Genomic DNA, 12,546 nt, shown 5'->3' on the forward strand with positions numbered 1-12,546 from the left:
CCTCCCTGAGATTTTGTAGGTTTTATCACAGCCTGATCTAGCATCTCCTGGCTAATTTGTAGTGAAGGTAATTCTAGGCAGAGTACAGCATGTGCATAGAGACCAGAAGTTTCTTGTCAGAGTGAATAGTTTGGTGTCCAAGGGGAGTAATGTTCTTGAGAAATGAGGGGGATAGTGAGGCACTTTAATGCCATGCAGAAGAGCGCAGATTTCATTCAGCTCCAGCAGAGTGGAGTGAAGGAGACATGTTTTTTTGTAAGAGGCTAATACAACCCAAACTAGGGCACTGATTATGGTAATAGAAAAGAAGCAAGAAATGAGGGACAGTTTTGAGGTCAAATTGATGCTACTTGATGATCAACTGGAGGTGGGTGGTGGGGACAGTGAGGGATCCAAGATGACTCCACAGTAATATGGGGGAGGAGCTTGGGAATCTTAGTTTTGCTTTGGGCTGTGTGTTTGCCTTAGGAATTTTCAGCAAATTGTCTGATTAGAAGTCAAGGATCATTGCTTGTTCAGGGCTGGGAACACAAAAGGTGATTATTTGGTTGCTAAAGTCAAGGGTGTCATATCTCTTCCTTCTTGTTCTCTCCCTCAGTGGGATGGGGGTGGATGTGGTGGATGGCCATCAGTACATTTTTGCCTATGTTTTCTCCTCAGAAATGTTGTAAAGGCCGGTGCTTGCCTCCAGAGAAAACAACATTTTTCAACCCTCAGTTGTTCCATATATTTTTGAGTATAGAAGAAATAGGAGAGGAGGGTAAATCTTTAAACCAATGAGATTATGTGAATTTTCTTCAGAGTGCATTTCAAAGTCATATATGCAATTTAAACATATTTCTGAGGAAACTAGACTCTGTAAAAAAATTCTAAGTGGAATAAGACTAACAATCTGTGGATAATTCACAGAATGACATCATCCCTGCAAAGAGCTCTTAGTTCAACTCTTAAAGGGTCAGGAGGAGATGTTTTAAGCCGTACTAAAATAATACATTGTGTCAGAGATGCAAGACTATTGGTTCCTCGACCTCATCTGTCTCTTAGATGCTTTCTTTCTATTGTTTTATTAACCTGGAAGGTGTAGTTGTTCATTTTTCTTCTTCTTGGATTCCTTTGGGTTCCACTTATACTTTTTTGAGTACGATTGAGTGAGTTCTTTTTCACGGCCCACCCCAGTGGAACTTGCCCTGACTGACACAATATCACCATTGTGACCATCAGCAAGAGTCCACACATCTGTATCAATGCCATTTTGTAGTGGGGTCTCTCAAGTGAGGTTAGTACCACTTGGGAACATGATAGAAATGCACATTCTCAGGCTGCCACACAGACCTCAGGATCAGAAATTCTGCGGTTGGAGCTCAGCAATCTATTTTTAACAAGCCCTCCAAATGACTCTGAAGCGTGCCAAAATTCGGGAACCAGTAGTCTAGTCTAGGGGAGTTTCAAAGACATAATACATCCTCACTGGTGTGGTAAGATTTGAGGATGGTCTGCTGATGAGCTACTAATAAGGAGAGCAATCACGCTAAGTGGGCCTCGTGAGCTAGAGCAAAATCACTTATCCTTCTCTGTCTCTCTGTGCCTTAGCTTCTTCACTTTTGGGATTAGGCAGTTGGACTGGTCAGCATTTCCAGTTTAGGGACCCACAAAGTAGTGTGAGAGGTTTGTCAACCAATTCTAATATTTCAGAAACCTTCACAGAAATTTTATGTTTCCCCTCAATATGCTGCAAGGAAAGACCAAAATATCCTACTTGCTCGTTCTGAGCCAAACCTAAGCAAGTAAATTGTGAGCTTCTTGTGGTCACTCATTTTCATGTTTCCAGGGCTTAATCACAGGGTCTGGCCCAATGGGAACCCTTCGAATAATGGTATATAAAAAAAATTACAGGGCGCCTGGGTGGCTCAGTCGGTTAAGCGACTGCCTTCGGCTCAGGTCATGATCCTGGAGTCCCGGGATCGAGTCCCGCATCGGGCTCTCCACTCGGCAGGGAGTCTGCTTCTCCCTCTGACCCTCCTCCCTCTCATGCTCTCTCTATCTCATTCTCTCTCTCAAATAAATAAATAAAATCTTTAAAAAAAAATTACAAACTAAGTTATATAAAAAGCAATGTGAAAATACAGATTATTTTATGCTAATCAGAAGCTGTGATCGACTTCCCAAAGGAAGATAATGGAGCTCATGTTTGTAAGCATGCGTATTGATGGCTGTGACGTTAGATTCCTATAAATCAAGGATATTCAAGATAGGGGGCCAGGTGGCCTCCCCCCTCCCAGACTTGGCTTGTTCGTGCTCCTATGGACGATAGCCCAGTTTACTTATTCATGAGTCTGTGTGGTTTCAATCATTTGTGATTTTCTGCTAAAGCTGGATGTGGTTCCTTTGGTCCTGGAGGACCCATCTGGGTCACTGACAGGACCCTGCTGTGTCCATGTGTGCAGTGTGCTCCTTGGCAGTGCGAAATTCAGCAGCACGGCAGGGAAATCACATCTCACAGACTGGCAAAGGTGGTCTGGGCCCACATGGGAGAACGCGAGGTGTGCCAGGAACCTTCCAAGTGCTTTGAAAGGGGGTCTCTTTCTCAGAATGTTCCGTCTGAACCTATGGTTATCTCCTTCGGTCCTGAGTGTTTTTTTTGAAGGGGAACAGATTGAAGACCTCGCCTGCTGGGCCGGCCTGTCAGAGTGAAAGAGAAAAGAGAGGCTGCCGGCTGCCCTAGGACGGAAGTGAGTCAGCAGGGCACAGGTTTCCTTCAAACTCTAATTATTGTCTCGCTGCTTAGGGGATTGTCTAATCCGATGGCCACCCTTTCAAAATCTGAACTCCAGGGTCAGATACGTGAAGGGGCAAGAGACCAGACCGAACCTTTGTTAGTTCACAGAACTCCAATTCTTTATTAATCACAGCTTGCTCACAACGACATACAGGAAAATAGCACTAATGAAGAGTAAATAGGCAGGCAGCAACCTTCAGGAGTTGGGATTTGGGGGAGAAACGACTTCAAAACTGCGATAGGTACTTATGGTGGGTGTCCGGTGATTCTTAGTTGGCACAAATGCCCTGCCTAGCCCCCTTAGCTGTATCAGCCCTCACGGATGGAGTAAGTTTCTTTTTATTTTAATAGGCAGGATTGCCTCACACTGGGGAAGAAAGACCAGCTTGAGTGAAAGTCCGCAGTGTTTTTGATCTTGTTCGTGTGTGTGTTTTAATGCAACAACCAGCTCACAGTTTCCAAGTGGAAAAATACTCAGTAGCATCATGTACTTGTACTATAGGTAAGAGCTTAAAATGAACATCATCAATCATGGCATCCACAAATAAGCCACCTGACACATTAAGTAATTCATTCCATCAAAAGAACTTAAACTAGAGAATTAAGCCCACTTCATGAAGAGCGATTTCATGGCTGCTTGAACCATTTGGATTTGGATCCGTGTTCAGCAGTTTTAAGAGGTTCAACTTTTTGCTTCTACCCAGACTGATCTCAGATCTGTCTTCTCATCCATCCCTTTCTAAAGCCAAAGCACATTTGTAGCACATAATCCAGTAGAAGCAGAAGTAAATGCTATGAATGGTGTTTGTTTGTTTGTTTTTTTTTTTCTCAGCCTGGTTTTGTAGTTTCTAGGCAGTTAGTAGATTATGAGTGAACAAATGTGGAGGTTTGCGTGGAATCATGATACCTGTAACCTAGGTATGGTCTTAGTCAAGTTCAGAGATTACACAGCCGTCTAGGTCATTAGGCAATGGTGGGTTTCTAGCACCGTGGACTGTCTACTGACCTCATTTTTCTGTTGGGATGAAAAGGGCAGGGAATGGAGTTCAACATGAAGGGTTCAAAAAGAACAGACCTAGCAAATTCATTTGAGTGGAAAGACACAACATCAAAAGCCTGTTACAGGACACGTAAGATTATGAAATAACTTGCATAATGCAATACTTGTATTTTTTAACAAAAATGTAAGTATTTACAAAATAAGATCCAAGGTATTTTTTTAAACATCAAGCAAAACATTCTGCAAAGAGACCGCATTGAATTTTTTTTTTTTAATTTTTGATTCTGTTTTTTGTTTTTTATAATGAGTTCTTTTTAAACCATGTCATACATTTCCCATACTGATATCGCATGATCCATTATAATATAGGCAGGGGGATTTACTAATGGTGGGGCGTGCCATACCCTCCATCGCTTCAGCCGGAAAGTTCAACCTGGAGCTCCTTGTTCCTGCGCACCTCGGCAGCATGCCTCTCCTGGAAAACACCAAAGGGAGAAGCAACGTCACAGAGCCCGGCTCTCTGCTCCACGGAGACCCGGGAAGGCCTGCCTACTCCTTTACAGGGTACGTGTCTCACTGAAAGTCACCCAGTTGTTTGGTGTCTATCTTTAGGAAATTTTCTCATTTCACGGGACATGACCACAGGAGACCCAGGAAGTGTCATATTATGGAGGATCTTATAAGACTTACAGCGTCTTAAAAAACCTTAATGCTGTATTTGATCAAAACTATGATCGAAAGGTCCTATGATTAAGAGAATTTTGAATATGATGACTACTGTCTAAATCCAGGAAGTAGCAATAAAACATCACATTGTTGCTTACCCTGTCATTTGTAATGGTTTCTTTTTTTCCCTCTTCCTGAATCTGTTAAGGGCCTTATAATTGCCAGTGGACACTTCGAGAGGATTAGTTGCAGGAAGAAGCCTTTTTGTAAGGCAGATGTGCTAACCACTACACCATGGAACCGGAAGAAGCCTTTTTGTATGCTTCCTAAATGTTTACCCTGTTTGTCAGGGCCTTTCAAAGCTTGAGTCCAAATGACCTTTCCAGCCTTACCCTCCACTCTTCTCCTACATACACATACTTGATGTTTTTATATAATGGAGTTGTCTTTTCATGCCATTTTTAATGCTTGAGATTCCTAGTCTTCTGTCTCTATTTGGTCAGGATCAAAAACCTACTCTTTAAAACCTGTGGCAGTTATGTCTTCCTCCACGAAGATTTTCAGGAGACCACAAAATAAAATTAATCTTACTTTTCTTTTGAACACCTGCATAAACCTTTGCTTATAAGTGGCAGCCATTTTATTTTAACTTCTAGGATGGGCATTCCTGTTCTTGTCTCATCTTCTATATTAAGTAGAAGCTTGTATATAAGCTCACTGAAGGCCAGGACTGTATTTTCTCACTTCTGTTACACTTGCTGGGCATAGCAGAGTGTTCCGCACTAAGCCCGTGATTGTTTATTTACATGAGGAACTGAGGCGCTAAGTTTGGTTTGGGAACTGAACTTTCTGTGGAGGGAACTGAGGGGAAGGGTGGATCAGGTATTTTTCAGTACACAGTTCTATACTGAATGACTATAAACCCCTTGTCTTGCATATCATAGGTACTAAATAATTGCTTGTTGAATTGAAATTTTAAAATGCTAAAAATTATTAGTATTATTTCTTTTTCTACTTAGAGTATTATTTATATTGCTATTTTTTCCCCCTGGAGCTCCAGAAATTTCTTCTGGCTCTATGGATTCCCTTAGTTCAGGGGCAAAGACCTTGACCAGCTGTAAAGTAAATCTTATCATTAAACTCGATTAATCTCAATGAGTCCCTGCTTGCTGTGTTCTTTACAATACTGAGCACTTATTAAGCACTTAATAGGTAAGCAGTTCTGCATAAATACAAATTTTTACCTGTTAAGTTCCCTGTTCCTCCTCACAACAATCCCACGGTAGAGGCATTATTCTGGTTCCCATTTAACAGACGAAGAAACTGAGGCACGGAAAGCCTATGCCACTTGCCCAAGATCACAGAACTAACAAGCGGCAGAGCTGGGACTCCACGTCGGGAAGCCCGGCTCTACAGCCCACTCTGTTAACTACCACTCCACAACCTCACTGTTAGCGGAGGGAAAAGATTTAATAGTTGTGCGGCAACATGTATCTTTTCAAATGTGGGTGCTGGGAGAAAAAGGCGTATAACATCTTACACTTCCTTCAAAGATAGAATTGGACTAAGGAGGAAGTTGACTGCAGTGAGTTGAAACACAATTTTATTTAATTGGTTTAAATGAGCTTTTTGTGTATGTTGAAAAGCCGTGACGAGAAGGGGGAAAAAGCTTATATGAGGAAGTCATGTCTGTCCCATTTAGAAATGTCACAGAGGAAGGAGCAGAGATACAGCTGACCCTTCCTTCTTTTTGTCCCGCCATCATGAGGAAAAACATGCAGCAAAATCTTTCTCACGCAGCAAGAAGGTAATTAGTGAGAGCTGAGCTCTGACAAAAACTGAGAAAAAGCCCAGACCACTAGTATACTAGGGCAAAATAACAGAGACCCACGCCTAAGGATTGATACAAACTCAAATTTCTAACAGGGAGCATTATAATTAGTATTCCTGGGCCTCCCTGGAACACACTTCTTATGAAACTCAAAATTAGTTGTAAGGAAATGGGTTCTGCTACAGGAAAGAACAAACAGATCTGTGAGCTGGAGAGAAACATTAAAAAGGGGAAAATAAATTATTTCTGAGTTTCTAGGAAAAATATTGTTTATTTTCAGGTAGTTTAGTAAATATATTATTTGCAAACTTTGTATTCAAATCCCCAAATATACACCCATGAAACTGTAATTTGACTTTCTATCAGAATGTGGGAGAATCAAAGGGCAGACATGCGGGAGGTTTTCAACATAGTCTTTTTTATTTTTTATTTTTATTTTTTAAATCAGGAAACCACAATTGTTAGAAGTTACTAAGGTAGTTGTGATGCTCTGAGAAAGCTCATAAAAAAGTCAAGGCTATTCTTTGACAAGATGCACCTCATTATTGAGCTTCCACTATTCGGCGGGTGCTGTCATTCGCTTGGTAAGACAGACTGAAGCAGATCTACATTTACAAAGTTCTCTGCGATTTCCCTCCTTCCTCCCATCAATATAAGGGAAGTGTAATAAATCATCTTTTAGCATTGTATGCAACTATTCCCTTGATACGCAAATATGTATGAAAGGAAAAGTTAGGAAAAATTCCAATTCCTTAAGAAAATGTGATTAGAGAGATTTCTGTGCTGGAAGTCAAGAAATATGAGGTCTTCCTTTTTTTCTCTTTACCTTTTAATGTCTCCTTTGCCTCACTAGGTATCAAATACAAACCAGGGATTTGAATTAGATGACCCAGAGTATCAGTTCCATCTATGAAATTCTGTTATCTGAGTCTATTTAAATGCAAAATGAGGTCAATCAATATCATCAAGAATTCTTTTTGACAAATGACCATGCACTTGCAAAACAAAAGAGGGGTCAGGAGTGAGCTGTGAGTGCCAGGAAGGCATGTTTTCATATATATCAAGATGACAGTGGTTACCAGAGTGTAAACTTCCAATGGTACTGCCAAGCCTGCTTACTGAGCAGTGTTTGATGATTGACAAAGAATTGCAGCTCTAGCTTAGTATAGATGTTGGGAATCAAAAAGACATGGGTTCAAATCTAGACTCTGTGGTCTACTTAGCTTTGTGATCTTGACCAAATGGCGTAATCTTTCTAAGGACAAAGTTCCTTAGATGTGCAACAGGAACAATAACAGTATCTCCTTTCAGGGTTGTTGTTTGGATTACATGCAATAGTACATGCAAAATGGCTGGCCTACAGGGACCAATTGGTAACAGCTAGTTTTAACTCCTCTTTTCCTTTCATTATTCATTCATCTGATATGTTCAATAGTAAATACATAAATGGCACTTGTGAATAAGAATGAACCCCCCCCAAAAAACAAAGTCAGATGAGAAGAATAAAAATTGACCATAGATGAAAACTAATAATGGCTGAAATCTCGATCTAAAGAGTTATATAGCATCAAAATCATCCTTTAGGAAAAGAATCACAGAATCTTATTCCCTCAAACTATTTTTATTATTTTAAGCTATATCATATTATGTGATGTGATTGTCCCTGAAATAATGGCTATAATGTTTTCACTTCAACTTTTCTATATTGTTAGAGGTGAAATTATCAATTATACTAAAACAACTCTTATTTCCTAAGTACTGTCCTTTGTGGTTGGCTAGGTAAAGTAGCTGTCAAGGCATCTCCTTTTTTTGTTTCTCTCACTCCTGAACACCATGGAAAATTCCTTTGGTCTCTGTCACAATATTATGATCTGGGCAGTCTTGGCAGTGGCTAGTGAGTGGTGGGGTTGTGCTATAAAAGCAAGAGAATGTGACACCATTTGAAGTAAGTGGAGAATTCAACAAGGTTCAGTGGAAGTCCTTTCAGTTGACCTGCTAGGTTAACCAGCATTCTCCATCCCCTCCATCATCCTGGTATCTCCTAAATGTTGGGTTGCTTGTGAGGCTGGGAGGCTCTTCCCTATTATTTCCACATACTTTTCCTCTCACTGGTTGAGTTACATGCTTGCTTGCAGTCATTGATATTTCCAGCCTGTTCTGCTAGCTGGTTGAAAATTTAATTATATGACTCAATTAAATATTACAGTAATAGAAAATTGTGAGGGTGGAAGGTAAGCTTTGGAAATACTCGAGGAAGGGAATTATGATCAGATATTGGATCAACTATAAAAGCGAGGAGAAACTGTAAAAAAAGAAAAGTGGTATAGATCCTATATATCCATATTATTTTGCAGATGTCTTTAGTCCTCACTCAATTTTAAAGAAACAGAAACTGTAAGACACGGCTAATAGGGTATAGGTGGAAAATGGGGGGAAAAAAGGACATGGGACCCCTATTAACTGATCCACTTCTCACAAAGGTCCTGGCCTACATCAAAAGATTGGTAATTGGCTGTACATTTAAATGTTTGATGTTAAATTTACGTGTTTAATGAATGTATGTATTATTTTTCACTTTAACTGATTTTTCAAAATTAGCCACTACAGATCCTGTTCGGGTCTGATGAGAGAGCTGTTGCTACTCAGGGTTCCTGGTGGGCCAGGCAGCGCATTTTCTGCAGGATACTGTTGAGCGTTAGGGGAGGAAGGACATGTTAGGGGAGGAAGAAAGTGTCTCTTTAATCCTTTCTGTGTGGCAGGAACAGGTGCTTTTCTTTCTGTCTCCATCTCGGTCTCTGTCTCTGTGTCTCTTTCTATTATTCTATCCCAAGAATAAGAACATTTTAAACTTCACCAGAGTGTCACTCATAATCCACAGACTACACTTGAGTCCTGGGGATGACTATTTATGTCACTCAACTTGAAGACTGTTGGGTATGTGTAATTTCGATTTGAGTGACAGAAACAGATCAGCCTAGTGTAGCTCTTTGTGGCATAGCCCCTCCTTCATCCACACTTTTCTCCACATTTGATTCCTTTCTATATAATAAGCTGGAGTGTTGAGGTGAGGTGTTATGAAAACAGAAATTGAAAAAAAAAAGTGTAAAATTCTTTTTTGAAGGAAAAAAGAACAGTTTTATGGAACACAGATTAAAGAATATTTAAATATAATTTATGACAACATAACAAAGCATATTTAAGAAGTCTTTAGCTCAGTAGTTCTCAACTCCTGCTAAATATTAGCGCCGACTGGCAAATTTTAAAAGTAATACTGAACTCGGGGTCCCTTCCCAGACAATTACATCGAAATCTCTTAGTTTAAAGAGTACTTCAGTGGATTCTAAAGTGCAATTGAGATGGCTTTTGCTTTAGGCTTTCAGTTTTAGCTAAAGACTCTGAGCCTAACATGGCTGAGTCCAAGAAGTTTGTGGGACGTTATCAGTGAATGACACCCAAGAAACCATGGACACCACGGGAAGACATGCTCTGCTCGGATGCTCTGTTCTCTTACTTGAGGGGTGAAGGGCAGGGTGAGGGGGAGGCAGAGTGCTGGCAAAAGCTCACGTGGAATTGTATCACGTCTCCTGGCTAATTGATAGGGTCAGTGAGGCCTGTCAAAATGGTGGGAATTTAGTGTGTTAGCCTTGATGTGGATTTATTTTTACTCACATTTTCCCAGTGCTTTTGTATTTACTATCTCTATTGGTTCATATGATATGTTGACTTATTCTCTAATTTTTGCTGCTAGGTTATTTATTGCTGGGTTTTATATTGCCTGCATGGGGAAAGAGATGGTTAGTAAATGCTCTTTGATATTACATCCCCTTCCAGGTTTCTAAGCACATGGTCAGTACTCCATAAATACTCATTGAATGGCTAACTCATTAATAGGTCTCATTTTCAGTGTAATCATCTTTTGAGGCATCAGATTCCAGAACAGCTTATGTATGTTAGCAGTTTCATGCATTTTCAGCATTACTATTATTACTGATTCTTTTTTTAATTTTAATCTCAGTGCAGTAATTTCATTCAAACAAAAGGCTAGACATAGGTAATAATAAAAAACTTACTTTGTCTTATTTTAGGAAAAAGAAAACATATTTAAAATACATCAAAAGGAAGTAAATTTGGTATTCCATAAGGAGTCTCTCCACTTTATGGAGAAGATAATAGATCTTGGCTAACCCTGGCCAAAGATCTCATTAGATTTGAAAAGCATCTCTGTGGCTATGAAATGCCAGGGGAAATGTGGTCTTACAAATGATCTGCACTGTATCATTCAGCATGGGATAGAATATTGTCAGCTGAGATTTAAATCAGAATATATAAACCACTAGTTCTCAAACCTGGCTGAATATTGGAGTCATCTGGAGAGTTTTAAAAAAATATAGATGCCTGGGTCTCACCCCTGGAGATTCTGCAGCTTCATATCAGGAATGTTAAGCTGTCCACAGGTTGATTATTTCCAGGACAAATTGCACGTCTGTATGCATGTGTGTCTGAAAGAGGGTAGAGACTAAATCTGGGTGAGAATGGGGAAGAGTGAAAAAAGGTGCTGGGCAGGGAGTGAGTGAAGAGAAACACACAGAGAAAAAGAAACTGCCTATTAAAATTGAACACTTCTGGAAATACTAGTTAAAACATGGAAATTTCACGTACCATTTTATAATTGAAATCAAGAGGGACATGCTGCATATTTATATATGTGTAATTTCAAAAACAATAATGGTCTTGGTGGTTGATGATATAAATCTTGCACTGGATACTAAGGTCTAATGGAAAATCCTGGAATATGACCAGCATGTCCCATTCCTAGCAACTCCACTTGATTTTTTTTTTCGGGCCTAGGATATGAGAGAGTTGACTCATAATTATTCAGAGCAGAATACATGGTGGTCTTTTGCTGTCCATGGTACCAGCTCCAGTCAGCAAGAATCTCCTTGGTTGTGCATAAACGTGTGAGCGGAGGATAAATGGAAGAAGACCAAATGGTTCAAGGTGAGGGGCATAAGTTTCATCCACTGGAACTTTGCTCTCCTGCATCTCAGCAAAGCACTTGCTATGGTACCACCACGTGTAACACGCAGAGAGCCGAAGTGCCCCTTCAAATTCTGACCTGATGCACTTAGGCGAAGCACAACGACATTGTTCTGAGAGTGTTGGAAGCACTAGCTTATATAAGTAACTTTAAGGTTCTGACCAAGGCATTCAGTGGCTCTCCGCTCCTGCCCAGGTCACCCAGTGCTTTCTCTCTACACCTCGGAGAGCCTCGGTGTCCTCCTGCTGTGTCAGCCCACACACGCTTCCCCAGCAATGCTTTCAAAAATTCCTCAAGAGCACAGATACCCACCAAAGTCTCCATGGAATTAAATGTTTATATTTTTAGGTTTTATGCCTGATTTCTTTTGGTTCTGGCCTGACATTTGTAATCGGAGAATGGGAGTGAAGACAGAGTCATCAGAATAGATGAGAACATCAGAATAGGGTTGCCTGATTCTTAGATGAGATGGGCCAATTCTAGTAGACGAGATGAGTTTTCCTAAGAAATACTCGGAAAACAGGAGGCTGATCCTGTCTAGATTCTTAATGCTCTGATGACAGGGAGAGTCCAACTTTTCTCTCCAGTGCCAACATGTCATAGCACTCAGTACTGGTGCTGGGGGCAATTGCTCAGGAAAGGACTGAGGCATTGTTTCTCAAAAAATCATATTTCTCAATGCTTCATCCAATTTCTGGAGATGGAAAAGCTAAACTATTTATAGCTATACATCTTCAAAGGAAAGTTTTCTGGGTGGTGGTGGATAGATAGCAATAGAGCCCACAAAAAGGAAAGAGAGAACACTTTCCAGAGAATCTCCAGCACTGCTCAACCCGATTGAAGAGTTGCTGAGAAGAAAGGCACCAGGATATGAGAACTTTGGGAAATGAACATCCCTTACTAGCTCCCCTTTGCTTTGGTTTCATGCAATGTTATTATACCCTAGTTTTCCACGTAGATTTTCCTACATGGAGATTATGGGCTTCTCGTTTTTTTATAGGTATTCTGTCATTTTCTGACAAATGTATTTTTCCAAATTATTATTTATATATTTAGCATTACATTTTAGTGAAGTAAATATCAAATGTATTATTTTATTATATATTATTGTTACTTACTAATTATTACTTATATGGCATATTTCATATTTCCAATTTAATATTTTTCTAGTAGGCTGGTTCTTCAAGTTTGTACAGAAGTCTTTTCTATACTTGAAAAGCATGGATCAGCCTCCC

General features: G+C 40.1%; 1 protein-coding gene across 1 annotated transcript in view; it reads right to left on the reverse strand.

The window, feature by feature from the left end:
* Positions 1 to 3,485: 3,485 nt before the first annotated feature.
* Positions 3,486 to 12,546, reverse strand: part of STMN2 (stathmin 2) — a 49,956-nt gene continuing 40,895 nt past the window's right edge. The window contains exon 5 of the mRNA XM_045896340.3: positions 3,486 to 4,251. Within this exon, the coding sequence (XP_045752296.1) occupies positions 4,192 to 4,251 (60 nt within the window). The 3' untranslated portion in view covers positions 3,486 to 4,191. The remainder of the gene's footprint in view (positions 4,252 to 12,546) is intronic.

The sequence above is a fragment of the Mirounga angustirostris genome, unplaced genomic scaffold, assembly GCF_029215605.1.
Source record: "Mirounga angustirostris isolate CCGP_5_RB_7025 unplaced genomic scaffold, mMirAng1.0.hap1 SCAF_4, whole genome shotgun sequence".
Classification (NCBI taxonomy): domain Eukaryota; kingdom Metazoa; phylum Chordata; class Mammalia; order Carnivora; family Phocidae; genus Mirounga; species Mirounga angustirostris.